The sequence below is a fragment of the Sus scrofa genome, chromosome 3 (genome assembly GCF_054392235.1).
Source record: "Sus scrofa isolate SSC_HxYL_T2T_F1_AM1 chromosome 3, Sscrofa_HxYL_maternal_Yorkshire_Landrace_v2.0, whole genome shotgun sequence".
NCBI classification, from domain to species: domain Eukaryota; kingdom Metazoa; phylum Chordata; class Mammalia; order Artiodactyla; family Suidae; genus Sus; species Sus scrofa.
The window spans coordinates 53,112,699-53,140,043 of record NC_139385.1 but is presented as its reverse complement, the minus strand read 5'-3'; the positions used below and the strand labels follow the sequence as shown (position 1 = coordinate 53,140,043).

The 27,345-nt window shown below is 53.9% G+C and overlaps 1 protein-coding gene, 1 long non-coding RNA gene and 1 other non-coding gene across 50 annotated transcripts in view; all 3 read right to left on the bottom strand.

The window, feature by feature from the left end:
• The window catches only part of WNK2 (WNK lysine deficient protein kinase 2), a 126,252-nt gene extending 105,769 nt beyond the window's left edge, over nt 1-20,483 (bottom strand). For 42 of the 48 annotated variants that reach the window (XR_014841146.1, XM_021088155.2, XM_021088159.2 and 39 more), the window contains exons 1-2: nt 20,247-20,483; nt 19,045-19,715 (exon numbers count right to left, since the gene is read on the bottom strand). Coding sequence is in view for 41 of the 48 variants with exons in the window: in XM_021088155.2 (XP_020943814.1) it covers nt 19,045-19,713 (669 nt within the window). In the remaining 7 variants the exon portion in view is untranslated. Of the gene's footprint in view, nt 1-19,022; nt 19,716-20,246 lie in introns of all 48 variants that reach the window. The other 6 variants (XM_085018336.1, XM_085018338.1, XM_085018339.1 and 3 more) reach the window with 2 other exon arrangements.
• On the bottom strand, nt 11,854-17,297 carry LOC146404624 (uncharacterized). The gene is made up of 2 exons (XR_014841166.1): nt 14,324-17,297; nt 11,854-14,063 (listed from the first exon to the last, which is right to left on the bottom strand). It is a non-coding gene; the product is annotated as an uncharacterized LOC146404624 (long non-coding RNA).
• A 1,784-nt stretch (nt 20,484-22,267) lies between the features above and the next one.
• On the bottom strand, nt 22,268-22,481 carry LOC146404623 (small nucleolar RNA U3). Its single transcript, XR_014842632.1, has one exon. It is a non-coding gene; the product is annotated as a small nucleolar RNA U3 (small nucleolar RNA).
• Between the last annotated feature and the right edge of the window lie 4,864 nt (nt 22,482-27,345).

The following is a 27,345-nucleotide window of genomic DNA, read 5'->3' as shown; positions in this document are numbered from 1 at the left end:
GCACATGAGCCACCAGCCCCAGAGCTAGGCTCCAGGCAGGAGCTTTCAGGATAGGACCTCTAAGGCCCATCAGCTAGCTGCCTGCTCACTCCTGCCCAGAGGTTCTGCCCCACTGTGCCCAGGTCTCTGTTCATAACTCTCCCCAGAGGCCTCCCTACCTCTCAAGAAGCCACCCCCCTGGAGCCACAGGCCATGCAGCACAGGTTGCAATAAGAGGCTTCATTTCCTTCTGCTGCCCCAGTCATGTGAGCCTGGAGGCTGCCTGTATGGATAGGTCCCCAGGAAGGGGCCACAGCCCTCCTCTGCCTCTGCTGTTCCTACCCCTCACAATCAGCTGCCAGGCCCTTCTCCCTGAACCCTGTTTACATATCACCCCAAGAGCCTGCATCAGCCCCCCACACCCACTGGCCAGGCCAGGCACTCCTTGACCGGAAGCCCTCCTCTCTGGCACTCACCCCAGACCCGGCTGCCCCCAAGCCAGCCAGTCCTGCCATCCACTCCTGGGGAGCACGATCCTAAGGGGCTGTGGGGCTCCACTAAGCTCTAAGTGAGCCTTGCCCATAAGCCCCCAGACATTCCTCCCACAGGTGGTCTCTCCTGGACCCAGCCCTGAGCTGTGCTCTGTCCTCCATGAGGCGAGTGGCTTCCTGTCACTGCTGTAACAAGCTGCCACACTGCAGCCCAAACAGCCCACGTTTATTCTCTCAAAGTTCTGGGGGCCAGAAGCAAGAAGGCAGCCTCACTGGTGGAGTCACGGTGTCACACGCAGCCTGCTTCCTTCTGGAGCCCCATGGGGACATCCCCCTCCCCCAGCCCAGCCTCAAGAGGCCACCTTGTTCCTCAGCTCATGGCCCTATTCTTTGTCTTCTGTCATCCTGTCACACTGGGACCCTCTTGCCCCTCAAATAAGGACCCAGGTGACAACCTTGGTCCCACCTGGATAATCCAAAATCATCTCCCATCTCAGGGTCCTCAAACCATGTCGGAGTTCCCATTGTGGCTCGGAGGGTTAGATACCCGACTAGTATCCAAGAGGATGTGGGTCTGATCCCTGGCATCGCTAAGCGGATTAAAGATCTGGTGTTGCAGTGAGCTGTGGTGAAGGTCGCAGACGTGGCTTGGATCTGGCGTTGCTGTGGTGTAGGCCGGCAGCTGCAGCTCTGATTCAGCCCCTCGCCTGGGAACTTCCATATGCTGCAGGTGTGGCCCAAAAAGCCCAACCAAAAAAACCAACCATGTCTGCGAAGTCACTCCAACCACAGAGGTGTCATATTCAGAGACCAGAGTGTGAGGCTGTGGTGCTGCCATCATCCAGCTTCCCACACCCTCCCTGCCCGTCTGACTCTGGAGCTGGACCTGGCAGTCTCCTACCGCACACAACCTTCCCACCCTCCCTGGGGCTGGCCGGCACCCAGCTTCATGCTGGACATTGAGGCAGCAATGCCATCTTTTTAAATGTGCCTTTTTCTTCTCTATTTTCCTCTCTAAATGAAGGAAGCCCCACGTGGCCACCGTTCATCTGCATCCTGGCTACCACTGCCCACACAGGCCCATCTGTCCACACTGTCTGCAGCCCCTCCTGGCCGCCACACCTGCTTCTGGGCCATACCCCACACCCTGCCCACCAGGCCCAGTGTCCACACTCCAGCTTCATGTTGCAGGCAGAGTTTAGCAAAGCATGCTCAAGGCTCCTGACAGTGCCCTGGAACCGGGTCACACGGACTTGCCCCCTTCCAGGAAGGGTGCTCTCTGGCCTGGGTGGTAGGGGCTCTGGTCAGCAAAGGCTCGCTCCTTGGGCGAGACAGGAACTGCCAGTGGACCCCTCAGCTCCTAGGGAGGGCGGGTGTTCCAGGCGGGTGTTCCATGGCTGTGGATGCTCTGAGGGGCCGACAGGAACCCAGGCAAAGGCAGCCCAGGACAGGGCAGGCCATATCCAGCAAGCACAGCCTTCATGGGCCTGAGTCCCCAGAACCCCAGGGATAAGCCAACCTCCTGGGCAACAGCCAGGATTCAACAAGAAACAGAAGCACATGCGGTAGCACAGGGGGGCCCTCAGTGAGCTTTCAGGCCGCTGCTGTTATCATGATCATTAATAATTATACTCAGAGACCAGGTCATTTGAATCCCTCCTAATTCAACCTCCACCACACTCCACCTACCCCTGGCCCACCCACAGTATTTGCCTTCCTTCAAAGAGAAAACACAGCAGAAACTCTTTCTTGAAAGGCCATCAGCCATGGAAAACCCGCCTGAAACAGCCACTCCTCTCCAGGAGAAGGGCCCACTGGCAGTTCCTGTCTCACACAAGGAGCGACCCTTCGCTGCCTGACAGGGCCCCAGCCTTGCTGCCAGAACGCTGGGAGCCTGCTCCCCCTCTGCAAGGCTGCCCAGAGGGCGTATCATCCCCACAAAAGTGCCCTCAGGGTGGGCAGGCCTCCTCCCTGGCACCCAAACCCAAGATGACAGACAAACATGCACACAAAGGCCACCAAGGCCTGATGGATGTCTTTTTCCTTTTCTTTTTTTCTTTTTCTTTTCTTTTTTTTTTCTTTCTTTTTAGGGCCACGCTTGCAGCATATGAAAGTTCCCAGGCTAGGGGCCGAGTCAGAGCTGCATCTGCAATCTATGCCGCAGCTTGTGGAAACGCCAGATCCTTACACACTAAGCATCAAGGCCAGGATCAAACCTGCATCTTCATGGAGACTAGGCTAGGTCCTTAACTCACTGCACTACAACAGGAACTCCTAATGAGGTGACATGCAACCTGCATAAACAACAGCCAGAGGTGGGGAAGCAAGAGTCAGACTCCACTGCTGCCACATGGAGGCCAAGAGGAAAGGACCTCAGGGGCAGGGCTGTGGGGTGGGCGGGGCCTGTGGTGGGCAGGCACACCTGTGTCAGTCCAGCTAAGCCCAGCAGGGCCCAACAGTGCTGATCAGCTACTGACTTCCTCTGTCATATGGCCCAGCGCCTGTGCCAAACCCTAGTCCCGTGGCTCCTCTGAGCTCCTCCTTATGACCTATGGGCCAGGGGTTTATCCTGAGTCACATCTGAAGGGCAAGCCCCCACTGTAACCCCTGGCCTGGCCAGCAGCACTCACAGAGGCCCAGCCTGGCTCCAGGTGGAAAGCTGGCTATATTGCCTCTGTTCTGCCTTGCCAGACCAAGGACACAAAGGGCCTGACTCCAAAATGCATCCATAAACCACTCCAGGAAGCAGCCAACAGGGCCAGAACGTTCCAGAGTCACCATCTTGCTCCCTTCCAGGAACAGAGCAGGCCTTTGTTTTTTATCATCGCTGTCATCAAATATTTACAGAGGCTGACGGACATCTCAGGCAGGCCAGCCGGGAGACAAACACCGAGCTTCCTAGGACACGCGGAGGTGCAGGTGAGGAGGCAGAGTGGCCAGAGGGGTGCGGCTTCCTGCAGGGCGTCCACGGCACTCCCTGGCTGGAGCAAGCGTGCCCACTGTGGGCTGGGTCCTTGTTGTCCGGACATGGAGCCCAGGGCAGGCTGCCTCCAACCCTCCACTCCCTACTGCAAGAAGTCCACGGAAACAGGCTGAAGGATCCTTCGCACTCGGCCTCCAGGGGAGCCTAGAGCAAGGGTGTGAGAGGGCACCCCTCCAGCCCCGGCAAGCGGGGGCCCAGCACTGCCAAGGACCAGGGAAAGAGCAGCCCTGGACCCCACGTCCACCTCAGCCCCCTCTCTCCAACTCAGGACTGGAAACCACTCAAGTGTCTGTCCAGGAACTGACAGACCGAGACCACCTACACAGTGAAACAGGGACCAACTGCTGATGGGTGCAGCCAGGGCTAAGTCCCAAAGGGCACAGTGCCATGCACAGTGGCAGGCACAAAGGGCTGAACACGGACCGTGCTATCGCCATGCAAGAGACTCTAGAGGGCAGGCGATCCATAGGCAGCGGGGTCAATGGCACCCGAGGCAGGGGATCACGGGGCGTCTGCCTCTGCTGGGGCTGTTCATAGCACACTGACCTGCCATGTGGGCTCAAGCAGTTTCATCTCCTTGATAATAAAGCAACACCCCTCTATCCTTCAGTGTTTTCCTTTACTTTCATAGAATATCATCTATAACCCTTTCTTTTTCAAAACTCTTCCACTGTTTATTTTCATCTCCTTTTGCTTCATTTTATTTCTAGCTGGTAGCTTTTCCTGTGTTTTGCCATTTTCCCTAAACATCCCGCCCTCCTCCTCTGAAGTATCCCTGAGTTGATTCACTTTCCAGTCTACTTTTTAACCTTCTCCTCACAAACACAGTCATCTGTGCATACGTCCCCTTGGGTGAAGCCAAGTCTGTAGCCACAGCACCTGGACCCTAGACTGGGCAGACCACCTGGGGGCCCCAAACCCCACACTAGTCCCGCAGGTACCCAGGGGTGTTCTCCAGGAGATGTTAACCTCAAACTTGCAAGGCAACTAAGCAAGATGGGAGGGGGCAGGCAAGCCCCTGTGAGGCCGGGCCCCAAACCCCGGGATTCAGGACAGGTGGGGAGTGGGTCCCCCGGCATCTAAAGGCCAGGGATCCCATTCACAGTCAGGGCCACAGATGACTGGGAACATCCCTGCCTGGCACCTTCCACCACCCGCCAGGAACCAGCCCCCTCTGTGTGACTCCAAATCCCTCACAGCACCACACCTGAGCTAACGGCAAAGCCTCAGTGCTCTCCATCACCCCACAGTAAAACCAGAACACCCAACTGCCCAAGATGCTAGGAGCCAACCGCCCTCTCCGCACAACACAGCCCCTATGCTATCTGCACAGTGGCTCTTCCCCACCTGACAGCCTCCTCCCCACACAGGGAGAGGTGCTCCAGGTTCAGGACGACTCAGCACCCACACAAGGCCCATAGTCCAGGCCCATGCCCTCCACCGGAGTCCTCACTCAGAACCACCCAGATCAGATGTCCTTAAGGAAATGTCCAGAAGCTTGCCGAAGGACAGAGGATCACCACTGAGGACAGCTTTTGTCCTCCTAGGAGCCCAACAGTCCGGGTGACCAAGCCAACCCCTACATTTTGTGGGGGGAGGCGGGGGAGGAGGAGACAGAGAAGGGGGCCAACCATCCCAAGTGAATGCTAAAGCAGGTCATATGCATATGCCACGGGTCCGGTGCACAGCCAGGGCTGGGCGCTGCCCATGTCCCCAGGGCCCAACGGGCCCAACAACCTGGAAGGATGGGAGGAGGGCTTTCAACAGTGGCAGGGAACCCTCGTACTGCTGGTAACCAGTGACCCTACAGTCCCCTAAAGTCAATTACTGCTACTGTGCAAAAACACTTAGGGATGATGGAGTGTTTCCAAAATCCAAGCACACGTGGATACCCCCCTCAACACCCAGGAAGATGCCTGGTGACGGCACTGCTGCCCTGCTTCCCATCCTCTCTCCTCCACCCTTCAAGTTTGCAATGCTTCTTCCAAAAAAGTCAAACTCACTCTCCTGCTTGAAACTTTTAATTAAAGAGAAGAAATGCCTCAGAACCTGTTGGGGCAGGTGTCAGTGGATTGCTGCCGGCCAACGCAGCAAGATGACTTCCTGGCTTGAGGACACACCACAGCAGTCACCTTCCTCCTGGGGAGCCCCAGGGACGCCAGCAGCACCCAGGCTGAGACTCTGCATCCACAGGGTGCAGGGGGAGGGGACCCTGACATATCTGGCCCCACCCGGGAGATGACAGGGGCGGGTAAAACCCTGGGCCTGGCTGTGGGCAGGGCTGGGGTGAGCCCACCCTGAACTCACCCCTCCCCCTGGGGGAAAGGGGAGGCTGGGGACCCGCTCAGCCCTGCAGGGGGTTCTCGCCAAAGCTGGAGGAGGTGGGAGCTGCAGGCCATGTTGTGATTCACTGCACACGTTAGCGCAAATGCTACAATTATGACTTTGCAAAACACCCAAGAACATAAAAAAGAGACAAGAAGGGCACGTACCAAAGTGGAAACTGCTCTGTCAGAGGAAGGAGATTTGGGGAGTTTTTTCTTCTTCAGTTTTCACCATCTGTCACGTCCGTCACCTTCCTAGGAACTTCTTTTTGTCTCTCTGTCTTTTCTAGTGCTGCACCCTCAGCATGTGGAGGTTCCCAGGCTAGGGGTCTAATTGGAGCTGTTAGCCATCGGCCTATGCCAGAGCCACAGCAATGCCAGATCCGAGTCACGTCTGCGACCTACACCTCACGGCAATGCCAGATTCTTAACCCACTGAGCAAGGCCAGGGATCAAACCCACAACTTCATGGTTCCTAACCAGTGAGCCATGAGAGGAACTCCTTCCTAGGAACTTCCGTAGCTGGAAACGCACCCCCCCCACCCCAGCCCCCAAATCTCTGCAGTGGCCTCCCCCTCCATCGCCCGCCACCCCCTCCATTCTTACAACCCCCACTCACCAGAGGGGGTCCTGTGCTAGCATGAAGGGGGGACTTGGCTCTCCCCTCCATGCCACTTCAGCCCAGGGCTGAATGGCCCTCTGGTGGTTCGGGTCCTCCTGACAGCAAGTCCCACTACAGGGCCTCCTTCTCCTGACTCTGGGGCTCAGAAGCACTTGGGATGGCTGGGGCTCCCCTGAAGGAGTGCAAGTCCTGGCAGGATCAACAATGCAACTTAAAACAGGCAGGGTCATTCCCTCTCAGGTGCAGAAGGAAGGCGGCCAGGCGGCCCTGAGCCCTGGAACAATCCATGCCTGCAGTCCAGCCTCCTGCAGGGCCCCTAAGTGGCCTGGTTCAGGTCCTGGCTCTGCCAATGACTGCCCATTGGGAGAGGGAACAATGTGATCAGATTTGTCTTTCCAGAGAGCCTGAATGACTCCAGCAGAATCAACTGTCGCAAAGACTGTGGGGTGACCCCCTTGCAGAGTCCCTTCTTTATCACCTGGCAGTGGACTACTTGGCCTAGAGACCACAGTCAGCATCACCCGCAGGAAGCCAGCCTGCCCTGTGTCTGTGATCTACATCAGCACCACCGATGGGGCGCCTGTGCCAGAAACTCAACCCGAGTGTAGTCGTGCAACAACATTTGACAACCCAGAACGCGGTCTCTGTAGAAGGAAAAGGCAGTGCCGCAAAAGATTCAAAAATAATGATCTTTAAAAGGTGGTGGGACTGTTCTAGGTTAAAAGTGACATGACAAGCAGATGTACTGTACAACTCTTGACTAGATCTTGGATCCAAACTGGAAAATTATTAGGAACACAATTGGGAGGCAGAGTCCACATCAGACACATGGCTGACAGCATCCAAGTTAGATATGAGTGTGACACTGAGCTGTGGTTTTGTGGGAAAACATCCTCACTCCTATAGGAGACATGTGCTGGACAAAGTGCAAATGGGCCAGAATGAAACAGATGCAGAGGCATAGAGATAAAGCAAATGTGGCAAAACGTTAACAACTGGTAACTCCAACTCGCCTGTCCAAGTTTTTCAAAATAAAAAGTCTGTGGGGAGGTGAAAACTGGATTGGTGGCAAAGAGGAGAAAGCTCAAAGAAAGAAGGAAGAGGAGAGAGTTCCCATTGTGGCTCAGTGGAAAAGAACCTCACTAGCATCCAATGAGGATCTGGGTTCGATCCCTGGCCCCACTCAGTGGGTCAAGGATCTGGTGTTGCCGTGAGCTGTGACATAGGTCACAGATGTGGCTTGGATCCAGTGTTGCTGTGGCTGTGGTGTAAGCCGGCAGCTGTAGCTCCGATTCAAACCCTAGCCTGGCAACTTCCTTATGCCAGGGGTGCAGCCCTAAAAACAAAACAAAACAAAACAAAACAAAACAAAAATTAGGAAGAGGAGAGGATGGGGCCGGGTCACAGGATCCCAGCTACAGATGTCTGGAGGTGAGAGGTGAAAGGAGTGGAATGTTGGCCCCTGGACATACCCAGAAACAGTGAGATATGCAAGTTTTTCTGTTTGGCAGACAGGCCCAGGCAGAGGAGGGCCTCATCAAACCAATCAGACCTTAGAAGGATGAGGTAATGGGCAACAAAAAGACCTTGGGAGAATAAGGTCACCAAGACATATACTGGCAAATGTCATTGCCTACTTCCGATCCCTGCACCCACTGCCTGCCACCCTCCTCTACCAACAAAACGGACTGTGCCTGGCCTTTCCCAGAAGCCCTTGCAGCTAAGTGAGGCCACACAATCTCATTCTAACCAGAAAAACCAAAGGGGCTTACCGATAAACCATTTGCTCTATGGATTAAAATATGGACATTTTACCTATGGTCATGATGCCTGGAGCTATGGCAGCCTTTCTGCCACCACGAGGCAATGAGCCTGGGGATACATTCAACATGGCTGAGGAAAGTAGAAGAGAAAGAGGGACAGCACCTTTGTCCCTTCTGACACTGCTGAGTCACTATGGCCCCCGACTGGCCATCCCCAGGCTTCAGATTCTGGAGATGATCAAAGGTCTGCACTGCTTAGCCACACTTGGCTTGCAGCTGAGAATCTTCCCACCTCATCCACTTCTGAGCAGGCACACAGAGAACCAGGAAAGCAGGAGGCCTGGGGGGAAAAGTGGACATCAGAAGGAGGACAGATCTTTCCAGGGAAGCTTCTGGTCTGAGACAGGTAGGGAATCTCTAGGGCAAGGCCATATCTAGATCCAAGTGCTGCCAGCAACACCACAGACAAGTGAGACGGGAACCCCCATGGTATTTGCAATGGAACCGAAGCATGCCATGGGAACATGTATACCTCCAACAACAGTCAGCCAACAGGACACTCCCCAGGAGCCATCCTGGTCCCATGAGATGTTTGCAAATAAAATAAAATGAGGAAGAGGTGCCAGGCCTCCTACACTCCATCAAGAGCGTCACAATACAGGGAGTGTTTTAAAGGCTCTGAAAAGTCCCACAACAGCAACGCATGCCTGACCCAGCACTCCCCAAGCCCATCTAGTAACAACTCCCTTTCCACAGCAACCCTCTGAACACACATGGAATCCACGGGAGAGGCCTGAGGTATGCTATCAGCTGCTGTCTCTCAGTGCTTGGATGTAAGCCACCTTCCCTGAGTCTCCTCATCTATGAAAACAGAATCCCCAAACTTCTCCAGGTGGTACTGAGGACCTGATGAACTCACACGTGGGTCTAGGCCTCCAAGAAAGTCCTCACCATGCCCCCACTTCTTCCTGCCCTCCTGCCCTCAATCCTGCCCCCAGCCGCTGACAGCCAGGCCTGAAGTACCCTGCCAAGGAGGCCCCCCCAGAGCCAAGCCAGGACAGCCATGCACAAATGCCAGGACTCAGGGGCACCACACCTCCCCGGCACCCTCTCCACGCCACAAGCTCCTCTACCTGTGTGCCTGGGCAGGGCTCGTGACATATCACCTTTCATTTCTGGAGCACCCAGAGAGACCCTACTGCTGAACACCAGGAAAAATGCCGAGCTCAAGGGCATTGAGCCAGCCCTGGTCCTCAGGGAGGTGGGGTATCAGGGGGACCCCTGCCCAGGCCCTCCCAACACATGCGTGAGAGCATGAAGACCACTTGGCACAGAAGCCCCCGGAAGCAGATGCTCAGGAGATCCAGATGGGGCTGCCTCTCCATAGCCAGGGATACTCTGCCCAGCCTGCAGCCTCCCCTCCAGAGTTGGGCAGGACTTTCTGGAAAACCCCTCCAAGAGGACCAGAAGAGGAAGTACAAAGAATAAACCCCAAACCACAGCCTCTCCTTGCAAGCCAATAAATAGCGTTAAGGCACACTTTAGAAACAATTACAAAGATTTTAAAAGCTATGACAGGCAATGAAGGCAGCTGTATGTATAAAAGATATATATGTAAGGAAATAACAACTTGGAGGTAATACGTGAAAATAATACAGTTATATTCACTTGGATTATGGGCATTTTTTTTTCATTTCTGCAAACTTCTTTAATGTAGTTGTTACACTGTTTTATATTTTAAGTAATAAACTATTTTTAAAGAAGTTTTCCGCTTATACAAAGATTGAGCAGAAAATACAAGTTCCCTTATCCCCCCTCATACACACACACAATTTTCCCTATTATTTTCCCCATTATGAACATCTTGCATTGGTGTGGTACTATGTTATATCTGGTGCACCAATATCGATATATTACTATTAACTGAAGTCCAGAGATTACATTATGGTTCTCTCTCGGTGCTGCACATCCTATGGGTTTGGACAAATGTATGCTGACAGGTATCCATCATTACGGTATCTCACAGAATAGTTTCACTGCTCTAAAAATCCTCTGCGTACCACCTATTCATCATTCCCGCCCCCCTAACATCTGCCAACCACTGATCTTTTAACTGTCTCTATAGTTTTGCTGTTTCCAGAATGTCATACAGTTGGAATCATCATATAGTTTGCCGTCTTTTCAAACTGGCATCTTTCACTTGGTAACACACATTTAAATGTTCCTCAGTATCATTTCTTTCTAGCCCTGGATAATATTTCATCATCTGGATATACTACAGTTTATCTGTTCAATTACTGAAAGACATCTTGTTTGCATCCAGGTTTTAACAATTATGAATACAGCTGCTGTCGAGGTCTGTGTGCAGGTTTCTGTGCTGACATAAGTTTTAACTTATTTGGGTCAATACCAAGGAGCATGATTGCTGCATCACGTGCTCAAAATGTGTTTGGTTCTCTAAGATGTTGCCATATTGTCTTCCAAAGTGGCTGCACCATTTTGCATTCCCATCAGCAGTGAATGAAAATTCTTGTTGTTCTTCATCCTTGTCAGCATTTGGTATTGTCAGTGTCCTGAACTTTCACCCTTCTGATAGGGGTCTAGTGATGTCTCCTGGTTTTGATATACATTTCCCTGATGAAATATGGTGGGGGTCATCTGTTCCTATGTTTATCTGCCATCTGTAATGAGATGTTTGTTAGGTCTTTAGCCCACTTCCTCCCCTACCCCAACCCCATGTAATTTCCTCTGTTTAAGAAACCAAGGTCATGGAGTTCCCGTTGCGGCGAAGTGGAAACGAATCCGACTAGGAACCATGAAGTTGCAAGTTTGATCTCCGACCTCGCTCAGTGAACTAAGGATCCAGTGTTGCTGTGAGCTGTGGTGTGGGTCGCTGATGTGGCTTGGATCTAGCGTTGCTGTGACTGTGGCGTTGGACGGCAGCTGTAGCTCCAAGCTGATCCCTATCCTGGGAACCTCCATATGCTGCAGGTATGGCCTTAAAACGCCAAGATTTAAAAAAAAAGAAAAGAAAAGAAACCAAGGTCAGAGGCAAGGAGGAGGCCGTGGCTCTGTGTCCCCCCTTCCCTGGCCCACAAAAAAAGGTTTTTGGCCCATTTTTTAATATGGTTGGTTAGTTTCTTATTGATAAGTTTTAAGAGTTCTTGGTACATTCTGGGTAACAGCCCTTTATCAGATATATGTTTGGCAAAGTTTTCCTCCTTACTTTTCATTTGTTTGCAGGCCTTTGCAGAGTAGAAGTTTTTCATTTAATGAAGCTAAACTTAAAAATTTTTTCTCTCACAGATCTTATCTTTGGTGTTGTATTGAAAAAGTCATTGCCAAACCCAAGGGCACCTAGGTTTCCCCCTATGTTATCTTCCAGTAGATTTACACTTTTGCATTTTATTTATTTATGTTTTTTATGGCAGCACCTGTGACCTATGGAAGTTCCCAGGCTCGGGTCGATTTGGAGCTACAGCCACAGCAACACCAGATCTGAGCTCGCTGGCAATGCAGGATCCTTTAGGCCACTGAGTGAAGCTAAGGATGGAACCCACATGTAACCTATTGGACTATGTTGGGTTCTTAATTTGCTGAGCCACACAGGAACTTCTGCATTTTATATTTAAGTCTATGATCCATTTTGAGTTGATTTTTGTGCAAGGTATAAGGTCTGCATTCAGATTCATTTTTCCACATGTGGGTGTCGGGCTGTTCCAGCACCATTTGTTAAAATGACCATCTTTCTCCATTCCATTCCACTGACTTACTGCTCTATACCATGCTGCCTTGATCACTTTTCTTCTTTTCCAAAAACTTTAACTTGTATCTAAAGAGAGCTGACGTAAATTGGAGGTGGAAGGCAGGTATTCCAGGAAATCTGAGAATTCAACTCTCTCGGGAATAGAGTTGGATTTGAAAGCTATCTGAAGTAGGAGAAACTGCAGCTGACTCAGGGTGCCAACCTGACAGGTTGTCCTCACCTAGGGGCCTCTCCACCCAAAACATGGCCCTGGGTTGTCTGTGGCCAGAGGAAGATCTTAATCTGTTTAGAGATTCCAGCTGCTATGTTCACACCCCTTCCTTATCTGCAGCAGCCACATGCTCAGGCAGAGCCCTCAGCCAGCCTGGCCCGAGGCCCCTGCGCCACCCTGTGACCAATCCAGCCTCAGGCAGGCCTCCCTGCTCCTCCAGGTTCAGCTGGCTCTCTACTTCAATCTCAGTTTCTTAAAACAGTTTATCTGCAGGGGGCAGCAAGCCTGGATGAGAAGAGACTTAACTCTGAGTGCCTGTTCAAGGCTCGGTGTTCTCCGTAGTCCCCATGGCCCTGGGAGGGTCAGCCAGCACTATCCCCACTGCACAAACGGGTAAACCAAAGTTCACAAAGGCAGATGCCCACCGGGAAGCTGTGGGGCCGGGGTCCAAATGCAGCAGGGCACCCTGCACCCAGAGTATTGGTGTTAACTGCACAGGGGGCCCTGCCTGGCTGTGAAGTTCCTCAATGCCTCTTCTCATCACCTCTGGCAGATGTCAGCATCCATCTCACCATTCAGCTAAGGCAGACCACAAAGGAGACCCAAGACTGTGGCCCAAAGTCCCGCAGGACTGGGTCAAGCTCTCCTCCATCAAAGTGGTGACCTGGAGCCCTGTGTTGCCACCTTTAGCCTCATCCAGCTCCACTCTGGAGCCAGCCCAAGCCACTGGCCCCAGGAGATGCCTATGGCCAGGCAGAGGGCTGCCGGAGTCAGCCATTCTGGAAGGTGAGTGGCAGGTGCTCAGCAAATCCAGCTGGGCCACAACCACAGAACACACATTCCCCAGACTCACTCCTCTGCATCCTGCAGGCTTCTTACAAACATCCTTCCTCCATGACAACCTGGCTCTTTTACCACCACTCTCCTGCTCACCATGGTACTCCAGGGCTGGAACCAGGACATATGCCCCCAAAAATGCCACTGAGCCCATAAAACCACAACAGCCTATTCTGCTGAGCTCAGGCACAGGACCCAGTGTTGGGAACCCTCTGGAATATCCACCCTCTATCCTTCTCTTGGCAATTTTCTGGCTACCATTATGTTCCTGCTAATAGTCCACCAGCAAAGCTTCACCAACCTCAGAGTAATACCCCAGCCATCACCTGGAAATGGCACAGGAGTTGGAGAGATGCCCACTAGCCCACCACCCAAGTTAGTCTGGGGATCTTCCCTCTGGTGTCCAAGTCACTGGGCAATTTGGGCCTGAAACAGGCCCAGCCTGGTACCCTGGCAAGCCAGGGCCTGGAGGACACTTTGAGAGGCACACACTTGGCCATAGGAGCAGCTGCTTCCAACAGGGAATAAGCCTCAATGCCCGATGTGCCTACAATGGTGACTCACAGCCAGGCTGCTGGTCCGTCACTGACCAGTGTGCTGACCACACTCACCTTGCCAACACTGCTTGGGGGCAGAGGAAGGGCCCCTGGGTTCTGGACACCCACACTGCTGCACTGGTGGGCCCCTCCCAGTACACTCCACAGGCCCCTCGGGCAGCTGGCACCAACCTTTCTAGCCAACCAAACCAGAACAGTGCTCGGGGTGGCATATGAAACGTCATTTGGCAGAGCAAGCTCCGTGTTGACACCCAACCACTTCCAAATCACACCTCTTCCAACAAAATTAAACGCTTAGAAGATTTTTTAAAAATAAAAATAAAGGAGTTCCCGTCGTGGCGCAGTGGTTAACGAATCCGACTAGGAACCATGAGGTTGCGGGTTGGGTCCCTGCCCTTGCTCAGTGGGTTAAGGATCCGGCGTTGCCATGAGCTGTGGTGTAGGTTGCAGACGCGGCTCGGATCCCGCGTTGCTGTGGCTCTGGCGTAGGCCGGTGGCTCCAGCTCCAATTCGACCCCTAGCCTGGGAACCTCCATATGCCGCGGGAGCGGCCCAAAGAAATAGCAAAAAATAAAAATAAAAATAAAGAGAGTTCCCTTTGTGATGGGTTATGAACCCAACTAGTATCCATGAGGATGTGGGTTCAATCCCTGGCCTTGCTCAGTGGGTTAAGCATCCGGCGTTGCTGTGAGCTGTGGTGTAGTTTGCAGACATGGCTCAGATCTGAAGTTGCTGTGACTGGAGCGTAGGCTGACAGCTGCAGCTCCAATTTGATTCCTAGCCTAGGAACTTCCATATGCCATGGGTGTGGCCCCAGAAAGCAAAAAATAAAATAAAATATAAATTAAATTAAATTAATAAAGGAGTTCCCTTTGTGACTCAGCAGTTAACAAACCCGACTAGCATCCATGAGGATGCGTATTTCATCCCTGGGCTCACTTAGTGGGTTAAGATCCAGCATTGCTATGAGCTATGGTATAGGTCACAGACACGGCTCAGATCCAGGGTTGCTGTGGCTGTGGTGTAGGCTGGCAGCTACAGCTCCAATTGGACCCCTAGCCTGGGAACCTCCATGTGCCACAGGTGCAGCCCTACAAAGATAAATAAATAAATAAGCAAGCAAGCAAAGTGACTGAGCTGAGCCCTGAGTGTCGTGCTCCAGCAAACAAGCACCATCTCCTTTGCACATCCCTTATCTCCCCATGCAGCCAGATCAGGCTGCTCGTGGCTCCTCTGAAGCAGATGAGGCTAGCAGCTGAGCCTCCCACATAAGGCCACAGCACCTTTCAAGTCCAGGCCTCAGGCCCCCCAGACCAGAGGGCATATGCCCAGCCTGTCTATGAAAGGCGCCAGTGCACCTGGTATGGTCAGTTGTGTGAGCTCAGTACCCAGTACAGGTGGCCACCCACAGCCAAGAGAGAGGTGCCAGGCCACACCAGTGGCAGGCAGACCTGGCTGTCCTCTGAGGACATCAAAGGGACTGGCATGCTCAGCACAGCAGCACACAGCAAGCCCCTGTGGGCATCATCCACTTCTGGGGCACAGGCAGATGAACGGGACACTGAGGTCCGGCTGAGGTCGGTGTGTGGGGAATACATGGGCCACTCGAAGGAGATGCCAGCAGGTCCTGTGGTCCCCATATCCACAAGCCCCTCCCTGGTCTGGAGCCCAGTCACCAATGGGCAGTGCAGAGCAGGATGGCTTCATGATGACACCTGAGGTTTCCAGCCAAATGTCCTTGGCTGGCAGGGACTCAGGTCCCATGGTACCCCCTTCTCGTAGCCCCGGGAAGCCCCTCCAAGTACTATGGGCAGAGGGTTAAAAGGACTGACACTTCCATGCAGTAAAATGACTCCCACACTGGGCACAGGCCAGGACACAAGTGCAGGAAACATGTGTTTTGGGTGGAATCCCCCAAGAGGCAGTGCCCAACCCTGAAAGGGCATCTCATAGCTCCTTCTGTGGGGGTGGCAGCACAGAGGACCTGAGACCCATCTTCCCTGAAGGCAGGGTCTGCTGATGGGAGCGGCTCAGAACCAAGGCCCTCTCCAGTGTCTTGAGGAAGTCACTTAGGCAAGTAGGGCAGGGAAGGCCAACAGGCCACCTCCAACGAGGCTTCTAGATGCTGGCTGGGATCTGGGTGGGCTGAATTTTCTTGGCTCAGAGACACTGCCTGTGGCTCAGAAGCATCAGCAGGTGAGAGAGGGTTCCCTGAGCTACCTGGGACTGAACTAGTGGCCCAGACCTGCCCCACCCCAGGCAGCCCAGAGCTGACCAGTAGACCCTAGCAATTCCGTGCCCTGTCTGACGGGATGGGGTCTGCGAGGGGCCAGAGCTGGCCAGGGGGATGTGGGAAACGTGAGCCAGGATGAGGGCAGCGGTTCTGGTTGCATTCGTACTTCCTCTACTGTAACGTGGTCTGGTGCCAGAAATACACGTTCATTCAAAGAAAACAGAAGGGAAAGTAATACTTTAAAATGGCTTCCTCCCAAAAATCAGTGTCAGATTTGAATATCTGGAGAATTCAGGTGAAAACACCTCTCTGCCCTTCACTGTGATATGAACACATACTGCTCTTTCTGCAAAGCTCTTTCAACACTAAATTATAGACGGAAATTGGAAGTCATAGGGATCTTACATCCTCCAGGTTAGACTTATTAGGTCCAAAAATGCAGCCTTTCCTCCCCTTGGCAGGGAACCCTGGAAAAAGCAAGCAGGTGACACTATTTCATCTCTGAGGGAGGTGGGCAGGGTACCTGGATTAGTCCTCGCAGACCACCAAGCTATGGTCCCAAGGGTGAGAGATGGAAACCGAATTTGGAGCATTCCAAAGCTGCCAGCTGAGGAGCTTATGGGGGTTGGGGAAGGGGGGCTGGAGGGCAGGAGGAACCCTGCAGAGCTTCTTGTACTGAAAGCAATGCTCTTGGCAATCCACTCTTCACTGGGAGCCCTGGTGCCTGGGAATTCCAAGAGCTGGGTGAAGGGTGAACATCTCCGCCCTGTGCATTAGGAAACCCCCTCCCTAGGCACAAGGCCAGCATGTCACCTGTCACCCTCTCTGTGCTTGGTGGTCTGAGAGGACTAACCCAGGCACCCTGCCCTCCACCCTCATCACCTCTCCTAAGGACAGCCTTTTCCCATGATGCTGCAATCTCTCTCTATCATCTGTATCCTCACAGGTGACCTTGGGGGGGGGGGCTCTCAACAATAAAGTGAGGGAAACAACAGCCTCCTATTTAGTGAAGAAGAGGGTACACACACACAACAGGCTCTCAGCTGCTGTTCTAAGCTGGGTCCTGCCCCGGCCCATGTAAAACCCTCTTAGACCCGCCCAGCAGAAGGCAGCTGACCCTAAATGCTGCACATCAGCTCTCTTCTTGGGGGAAATACGGGAACAGTTTCTTGGGTGGCACAGGGCCCCCAGTAACTTCAGTATAAGAAACATAACCAGGGAGTTCCCGTCGTGGCGCAGTGGTTAACGAATCCGACTAGGAACCATGAGGTTGCGGGTTCGATCCCTGCCCTTGCTCAGTGGGTTAACGATCCGGCGTTGCCGTGAGCTGTGGTGTAGGTTGCAGACACGGCTCGGATCCCGCGTTGCTGTGGCTCTGGCGTAGGCCGGTGGCTACAGCTCCGATTGGACCCCTAGCCTGGGAACCTCCATATGCCGCGGGAGCGGCCCAAGAAATAGCAACAATAACAACAACAACAACAACAACAAAAAGACAAAAGACAAAAAAAAAAAAAAAGAAAAAAAAAAAGAAACATAACCAGACGGATTAGAAGCCATCTCCCGCCTTCACACTCCCACCTAGAACATAGGAATATAAGCCCCCTGGATAGCAAGCAGCCAGGCTCCACTTTGGTGCCGTTCTGCTTAGGGACCCAGAGGCAGAAGAGTTTGCCTTGCCTTAAAGGGAATGGGAATTAACAACATCCTCCAAGGGTCACATGCGCCTGCAATGTTTCAACCAAATCTGCTGGGCTCCGCTGCTGAGATCCAACTCAGTTCCTGCCTGCTGCAGCACCCCCACTCCTGCCCTCCACCCTGCAGAGGCATTCCGTGGCACAGCACCCGTGGGTGCCTGGATGCCACACTAGGTCGCTTGGCAAGATCAAGCAGGGCAGGAGGGAAGGCGCACAGCTACACTCTAGCTTTGGGCATCCTCTTTTCCCTCTCTGGTCTTCCCTTCCCAGGTCCTCTCTCCTCTCTAAATTCACCCGCAGCAGAGATGCCTAGCTCATTCCCATGCCATCCTAGCACACCCAGGGCCCCAGACCACAAACAACTTTTCAGCGGGGCCCAGAACCTGTGGCCATGGGGGAGGGGAGCTCTTGGTCCCTCCTGAGGGACTCAACCAGATGCCACTGGCCCCACTGTTAAAAGTCTGTATTTCCACCACAGAACCAAAGAGCCATGGGGAGGGGTGGTCTCTGGAGCTCTTTGTCTCAGGAGAAAGGCTGAGAACAGGTGGACACTGGATGCATTAGCCAGTTCACACACACACACACACACACACACACACACACACACACACGGCACCCTGCAGGGGCCCAGAGGACAAAGCAACCAAAATCCCACCTCTGAGCCAAAAAGGCAGGCTGCCTGCCACACTGCGTCAGGACTGGAAGGCCCAGCTAACTTTACAGGGTGCTGAGGTAGGCTTACATCTGCAGCCGGCTCTCTCATACAGGCCAGCCCTGTGCCTGACAGCTGTTCCCCCAAACAAGGGAGGGCCCGTAAACACCCACTGTGACAGGCGCTGCCCTGGCTTCCATGGCCAGCCCAGGGCAGCTTGAGTTACCATTTATATAATCTTCCAGGGCTGGGGCTGACACAGCCAACGGGTGAGGGCAAGGTTATAAAAAATGCATATCTGGAGACTCCGCATCCACAAAAACAAACACAAAAGAAAACAAAGCCCACCTGCACTTTGCATGACTTGGTTTTAAGATCTCTCACACATCCATTTTGTAAACAAACAAGACCTAGGAGCCCCAAGAAGCCAGTGACAACCCTTTCCAGGCTTGGTTCCACAGACCCAAGGGCCCAGCAGGCCTCACCTTAAACAGATCCGGGCCAGAAGAAGCCCCTCAGACATCCCCAACTGGGGCATCTACACTCCGCAAGACATAGGAAGGTGCTCACTTAAGAGCAACTGAGAGTCCCCCCAACCACCCTGTAACCACAGGGCCCTGCAGCCCCCACATTTCTTCTGCAAAGACAGACTATCCAGACAGCCTGGTCTGGACAGTGGAGAAGAAGGAGCAGCATTGAGAGGTACTGACAGACACCCGCTCCAAATGCCCCCCTCTTCATCACCAGCCCACACACTGGGAGATCCAACCTCCCTCTCCCAACCTTCACCATACAGTCCTCAGGCACAAACAGCCACCAGCACAGAGGATGACAGTGACACACAGACGGCCCCACCAGGGTTGCCTAAGCCCAGCCAGGCATGACCTGATGCCAGAACGCACTTGCCCACCTGCAGTCAGCGCGTCCCTCACCTGCAGCTCACACCAGGCTACCTCCACCCAGGTCTCAGTGTCCAGCCCCTTGTAGACCGTCTTGAAGGAGCCTCGGCCAAGCTCAATGTCGAACTTGAGGAAGCGGCCATCCAGGGAGGTGGCCACGGCCTTGAGGTCATCCTCGTCGTCCTCCTCCTCCTCGGGCTCCTCCCGGCGTGTGCGCCCGAGCTCAGGCCTCGCCTCGGGCGCCCCAGCGTCCTCCTTCTTCGCAGCTTCCGCCTCCTCCTCGCTGGGGCCACCATCCGGGACCGGCGTGGGCGCGGGGTCTGGGCCAGGCTCCTGCGTGCCAGCAGGCTCGGGGACCGGGTCGGCAAGGGCGCCCGGCGGCGCTGCAGGCGCGGCAGGAGCGGGGGCAGCCGGGCGTCCGCGGGCGCGCTCAGCGATGAGGCGGCGCGTCTTGCAGAGCAGCAGCACCCTGCGCTGCAGCGGCTGCGGGGGCTGCGCGCCCGGGGCCTCGGCAGCCTCCAGGCCCGGCGGCTCCTCTTGGTCCGACTCCACCACGCTGCGCCGCAGGAAACGCTGGGGCCCGGGCCGCGCCGCCCGCGCCCGCGGCACCGCCGCGGGCTCCGCCATGCCCGCGGGCCCCGCACCGCGCCCGGCCTCCATCAGTGCGCCGGGGGCTTCTCGGCGGCCGCCATCGTCGTCCATCTCTGCGGGCAAGGACACAGAGGCTGGTGTGAGCTCGGGCCCGCCGCACCTGCCCGGGCTGTGGGATGAGACAGCGCCGCCCCGGGGCCCGTTCCCTGTCCGCCCCGGCAGTGCAGAGGCCTACTGGGCAGTCTCTGAGGAGGGGGCTACAGGAGGCCGGGTTGGGTGGGAGGGGACCGTGCCCTCCTCAGGCCTGGGCCGCAGAGGGGGCCTGCTGGGATGTCCCAGGGGGGCCGGGAAGAGGGGCACCTGTGCCCTGCCCAGCCCCAGGAAAGGGGGCCTACTGGGATGTCCCTGGAGGTGGGAGGGGGTGAAGACAGGGCCGGGAGGCTCGGGCTAGGGGTGTGGGGGGCCCGTGTCCGGTTCAGCCCTGGGCCGCGGAGGGACGAAGGAGGTTGGGGGAGAGGGAGGTAATGGCCAGGCGGCTGCTCCACAAAGGACGGCGGCCCGGGGCGCAGGAGGGGCGAGCGGGGAGGGGGCTGCGGCGGCGCGGCGCGCACACAAAGGCGACGGGCGGGGGGCTCGGGACTCACAGGGTGAACGGGCGCCGTCCATGCCCGCGGCCCGGCAGCCAGGACCGGCGAGGCCGCGCTCAGGGCCGGTATCGGGGCTGGGGTCCGCGCTCGGTCCGGGGTCGCTCTCAGAGCCAGGATCCGCGCTCCGGGCCCAGGTCACCTCGGCGCCGGGTCGCGGCGCTTCTCCCTCGGGCCGGCCCGCTGCGGGGCCGCGCTCCCGCGTGCTGCTCCGGCTCCGCGCGGCTGCGCTCCCGCACCGCCTCCGACCCGGCGCGCGAGAAGGGCGGGGCATTCGGCTGCCCGCCCCCGGTTGGCGCGGCGGGGCGGGGCCTGGCACGCCCACCTGGCCTCGGGTGCGCGCGGCCACCTGCGGGCGGGCCCCCGGGCCACCCAGGCCCGCTTCGGCCCTCAAGCTACCTGCTCCAGGAGGCACTACTGGCCCCCCGTCCTCGAGGCTTTTTGGAATGCTCCGGGAGGCTGCTGGCCCCGATGGCCTGTTATTCCCCCCTGCAGAACTGGCTTGGCCTTCCTGGTTTGTCCACCTGGAGTAGCTGCCGATTTCTTCAAGACGCGTTCAGTCCAGAAAGACACCCTAAGTTCAAGCCTATCCGTTTCAAGCTTGCCCATGACGGATGTGCCTAGGTCTGTCAAAGGAAAACTGAGAAGGGATGAAGCGAAGCGTACTACAGACGGATGCATGCAAGCCAGTCCGGCCTTCGTGCTCCCTGGGACAAGCTAGTGGCATATGGGCATCATGCCTGCCTGATGATGGAGGAGACGGCTGGCAATTCACATCATCACTTGCAGGCTGCTGCCCACCCACAGCTGGCAGATGTGCATAATATGGCATCAGTATCCCTACACATCGCAGGGGAAGCCCAGGCTCTGGGAAACTGGGAAGCACTGCCCCTGACTGAGTGCTATGTGCTCTCTGAGCCATTAGGGGTAGTTTTGGGCAGCTCTGCCTTACAGGCTTCTCATGACAAGGAACCCACTTTCTCTGCTGATGCATGACCATGAGTACACAGCTAAGCAGCTAAGACAGTTTGCTCATTCATGAGATACATATAATGGTCAGAGCACAGCTGGATTTCAACACATGCTCACGAAGACAGAAAGGAAGACAGGGCTCACGCTCTGCCTCTGCTCCAGTCAGTCCCCAGCATAGCCCACTGGTAGGAAGGTTAGGGTCTGCCTTGCCCCCAGGGAGCCCAGTTAAGAGGTACTTTTTGGAGCAGGTCTGACTTTGACTATTCTCAGGAGCACGCCGTCAGTCTAGTACAGCCCCTGAGGGCCACTTCCCTGGGTGCCTCACTCAGGCCACAGCATGGAGAGGTGGCACTCACTTGAAAACTATGCAGGCCCCACCCCAAAGGCAGGTGAAACAGCAGGGAGCCTAGGTCCCAAAAGCGGACAGGGGCCAATGGGGAAGACCGTGTTAGGAGAGCAGAGCAGGGAGGCAGCAGGGGTATCCTGGAGTGATGGGGACAGGGCACCTGAAGGAAGGGGTTGGGGCAGATGGATGGGTGGGGACACTTGGGCCACCCAAGCTTAGGCTCCTAGGCTCTGGAGGCTCCTGCAACTCTCTCTGAAAATGATGGGAAGGGCAAATGATGGGGCCCCTGGGGAAGTCTCCCCATCCGGTGGGAGCCAAAAAGTTCCATAATAATTTTTCTTTCTTCTTCTTCTTCTTTTTTTTTTTTTTTTTTTTTTTTTGCCTATTTTTTTTAGGGCCGTACCCACGGCATGTGAAGGTTCCCAGGCTAGGGATGTAATCGGAGCTGTAGCCGCCAACCTTCACCGGAGCCACAGCAACACTGGGTCCGAGCCATGTCTGCAACCTGCACCACAATTCACGGCAACGCCAGATCCTTAACCTACTGAGCAAGGCCAGGGATGGAACCAGCAACCCCATGGTTCCTAGTCAGATTTGTTAACCACTGAGCCATGATGAGAACTCCTCCTTCTTTTATTTTACTTTTTTAACAAGTTTATTACTCTCATAAGCTGTCTTTAGATAACACTAAATTGTAAATGAAACCATTCACACGGTATTCTCTCCCTCTTACTCTCTCAAAGAGAGAGAAGAACAATCTTCAATAGCAAGTAGTAGCTGCAGAAGCAAAACCAACCACCTGCTTCATGCTCAGGAGAGAACACTGCGTCTCCTCCTCATGGTTTCTGGTGCTCTACACATTCAGAGAAACTTCTCTAGTCACAAACTATAGAAATGATCCCTGAAAGTATAGTCTACCTCCTTCTTCTTTTATAATAAAATGATATAACATTTCCTTTACTCCCAAATTTGGAAACATGTGTTGATTTTTTAAATAACACTTTCATTGGGGTATGTTTTGTTTTTTGGTTTTTTTTAGGGCTGCTCCCGCAGCATGTGGAGGTTCCCAGGCTAGGGGTCAAATAGGAGCTGTAGCTGCCGGCCTACACCACAGCCACAGCAACATCAGATCTGAGCCATGTCTGCGACCTACAACACAGCTCATAGCAACACCGGATCCTTAACCCACTGAGTGAGGTCCAGAGATAGAACCTGTGTCCTCATGGTTGCTAGTCAGATCCATTAACCACTGAGCCACGACGGGAACTCCCTGGGATATAATTTATATACATAAAAATTCACTTTTTTAGAGTTTTTAGTATATTCACAGAGTTGTGTGATCTCACTACTAATTCCAGAACATTTTCATCACTCCAAGAAGAAACCTGATCCTTAGCCATCACACCACCATCCCCTTTCACAAACCCCAGCTAACAGTAGTCTACTTTCTGTTTCTATAGATTTGCTTATTCTTAACATCACACATAAATGGAATCATAGGAATTCCCGTCATGGCTCAGTGGAAGCAAATCTGACTGGCACCCACGAGGACACAGGTTTGATCCCTGGCCTTGCTCAGTGGATTAAGGATCCGGCATTGCCATGAGCTATGGTGTAGGTCTCAGACACAGCTTGTATCTGGCGTTGCTGTGGCTGTGGCGTAGGCCAGCAGCTACAGCTCTGATTTGACCCCTAGCCTGGGAACCGCCATATGCTGTGAGTGCAGCCCTAAAAAGACAAGAAAAGACCCCCCAAAAAGGAGTCATACCACATATGGTACAGTCTTTTGTGACTAGCTTCACTTTATCCATGTTGTAGCATATATCACTACCTCCCTCCTTTTTGTGACCAAATAATATTCTTTTGTAGAGATATACATATTGATTTTTTTAAGAGCACGTCCTCACTATAGAAAATTTTTAAGATGGGAAAAGTAGAAATAAAAACTGTTTTAAGTTGTTCATGTGTTGCTACAAGTGTGACTCCTAAGGCGATGCCCTGTCACCCCCACCCCCACCGAGTGGCAGGCACATTGGGAGAGGCTCAGCAGGCTTGCATCAAAGAATCGAATAAGGATTCAAACCTCATTTCTCATGCAGAATTACTATTTAATTTTACTCAATTAGGTTGACACCAGATGCTAGGTCATATACCCTAGTTGGTTCAGCCCTGAGAGTGAGACTTTAGCCGCCAGATGTTCTGGTATGCACAGGCATTTGAAATCTCCATCTACAACCCTGCTGAAGTAGGCCTGCCACCAGGCGTGGGGGACCTGTCAGGCCCCAGTTTCCCCCGAAGGACCACTCTCAAACTGCACCACTCAGCCCCAGCCTCAGGAATTTTTTCAATGGACACAACTTTTAGAAATGGTTCATTTCCATTTTCTGTTTAAGAGTCTGAAGAAAAACAGCTAAAACCACTCAGTGGTCATTCCTGCCCATTCAGTGGCCTGAGCTGTGGGGGTGCAGATCAGTCTCAGTGGAGGATGGCTGGATGGGTGCAGAGGGCACCTGCACACCTTCAGACCAATCTGCAACCTCAGCAGGGATCAAGGCAATTTTAGCTGCTGAGGCAGTGCATTTGCCCTGACCACCATCCTTGGTCACAGCCTGCCCTTCATTCTCAGTCTCTTCGGTTGAAGTAGAAGTAGATGGGGCATGACCTCCCCTGGTTGCTCTCCAGAGATGGAGCCAGTATTCCCCACCAGAGGCCCCCTGAGAAAACTCTCCCTTAGTATCTCAGAGCAAGATTCAGGTTGGTCTGCACAGAAAAGGGCCACATGGCCCTAGAGACCTGCATGGATCATGAAATACCGCGATCGCAGAAGAAAACACAGGCCATGTTCCACATTTTCATCTCTCTAAAGCCCCAGGAGTTTGACCCAGGGGTCTTGAGTAACTGATAGTTGTCCAAAATTAGGGTAGGTGGCTGAGACCAGTGGGCGGTGTCACCCTAAATAAGTCATGCTGCTGAAATAATGATAATGATGTTGATGTTCAGGGCTGAGCTCAGTCTTTGCAGGAACTCTCTTGGCCTGCCCCACACTGTCCTAGAGGGCCCTGTTATCAGATGGGGAGCAGCAGAGAGTTGAAGAGACTTGCTTGAGTATGCTGCTGCAGGCCTGGAAGTGAACCAGGCCAACTTACCCACACCCCACCATGAGCTGCTTCTCAGGCCATGACGGCTGACATCCAGCTTTTTCAGGACTGTGGGCCAGGCCAGTCCCTGCCCATTGACTTTTGCTAGCTCCCTGGGCTGGTCCTTGGGCAAGCTGGTACATGTCCCCATGGCACCAGCTCTAGCATCCTCTCTTAGCCCCCCTGTCCACAGGGTCCCTGGGGCTCCAGCTCTGTGGGCTCTGCTGTCACATGCCTATGACCCAGCCCACCTCCAGCTCCACCCCATACACCACAGGGTCTAGAAGTCTGTGCCCCACCTCTCCCAGTCCCTAGCCACTTCAGGGAGGCATTGCCAGTGGAGGTGCTGGCAGGAGATTGGAAGGGGCCCCCATCCTGATCCTCTGGGCAGGGGCACAGAGGGCACTCCATCAGGCTTCTTTAGGTCCCCAGAGGCAGTCACACCACTCCGCTCCCCCCAGAGAGAGCAGCCAGCACACAGCAGCTCTCTGCACCCCCCCCCCCCCCCGGCCATATTCCCAATACCCAGGGCTGAGCATTCCCTGGAGTTGCTGCTGCCCCCACCCAGATCCACAGTTTTCTCTGTCCCTACCCCCAGTGTGCTCTGCTGTCTGGCTTGCTCAGGCTGCCAGCCCCTAGCATCTAACCCCTGGAATTAAATCCCCTATGTTGGAACTATCTACCATGGTTTCCCTTTGCTGAATGGATGCTCCACCCAGTCTCGGCTCGGCTCTCTCCTCAAATCTTTTTAACTCCTTCCTCTTAGGGGCTCTTTTTTTTTTTTTTTCTGTTCCATTCTTTTCTTTTCTTTTTTAGGACTGTACCCACGGCACATGGAAGTTCCCAGGCCAGAGGTCGAATTAGAGCTGCAGCTACTGGCCTATGCCACAGCCACAGCCACAGCAACTTGGGATCCAAGCCACATCTTCAACCCTTCGACCTACACCCTACACAACACAACGCTGGATCCCCAACCGTGAGCAAGGCCAGGAATTGAACCTACATCCTCACACATGCTAGCTGGGTTCATCACTGGGGAGCCACAACAGGAACTCCAGGGGCTCTGCCCTTTCTTTTTTTTTCTGTCTTTTTAAGGCTGAACCCGTGTGGCATATGAGGTTTCCAGACTAGGGGTCCAATCGGAGCTTTAGCTTCTGGCTTACACCACAGCCACAGCAACACGAAATCCAAGCCGTGTCTATGACCAATACCATGGCTGACAACAACACCAGATCTTTAACACACTGAGCGAGGCCAGGGATTGAACCAGCAACCTCGTGGTTCCTAGTCGGAATCGTTTCCACTGTGCCAAAATGGAAACTCCCTCTCCCTCAATTCTAGCTTGACCTCAGGTCCAGCCACATCTATCCACTGCCCTCCAGAGCAGCCACCACCCAGCAAGTCTCCAGATTCTGGTCTGTGTTCTCCCCTTGGCCTCAATGGCTCATGCCAGCCCTCACTAAGTGTGGAGCCTCCGCCTCTGTCTCATCCTGCTGCCCAAAGGGATTCACTGAACAGATTGGCCCCAGCTTCCTGGAAAGAAATTCACAGTTGGAGCAAGAGTCTAAAAAATGTTTATACCCTTTAAGCCAGTAATTCCCTCTTGGGGAATTTACTCAAATGAAGTGACCAGTTATGCATATAGTGGTGCATAAAGATGTTCACTAAAGGGTTGTTTATAATAAGCATTAGGGATAATGTAAACTTTTCAGCAACTGGAAAATGGCTCAGGAAACCATGCTATTCCTGCATAATCAAATATGACAAAGCTATTTAAATGCTCTTCACGGAGTTTTATAATAATGCAGCAAGTGATTAGAGATAATTCGAAGTGACAACTCACAGGAGAAGAACCGGAAGGGAACACACCAATATGTGAGCAGTGTTCTTTTGTGCATTTTTCTGCACTTTGGACAAGAGGCACCTCCGTCTAATTCTGGCCCGTGCCTTCGGGAAAGGAGGAACACTGATCCAGTGAGGGTATGGAGGCGTTAATCGTGTTCAAATCCTGGCACCACCTATTAGCCATGATCTTCAACCCGTTAATTAATTTTTCTGAACTCCAGTTTCCTTCTTAGTCACGAGGGTGTAGCAGCACCCAGTTCCCAGGGCTGTAGGAGAATCGCTAAAGGAATCCCCAGGGGTTCCAGCAGCCCAGTAGGACTGAAACATGACAGCCATCCTGGACTCTGGCCACCTCCTGCCTTGTACCTATCTCCTTGCTGGTGGAACCTGCCCATGGTTTCTGATTCAAGACAGAAAATCAATCACCATTTCTACAAGGAGACACAGAGGTTAGAGCTCTTGGCAAACTGCTCAGGAACACAGAAACAGCCGGTGAAGGAGCAGACATGGGCTCATGTGGGTGGAGTAGAGAGAAGGAGCATGGGGAGCCAGGTGCCACATGTTCACCTGCCCCAAGGGCCTCGAAAGGGTCCTCAGAACAGAGCCATGCCACTGTCCAGGATAGGTTCTGACCCGTGGCAGATTATCCTGCCAGCTAGGGTAGCTGACTCAGACTCGAGGTTCACAGGGGTCTCTCCTGCCCAGTTTCCACTTTACACTCAATGGGCCCTATCAGCCCCCATGAGATCCCAGGGGAGCCACGCCATCCTCCAAGCGTTCAAGTGGTACAGGAGATCCT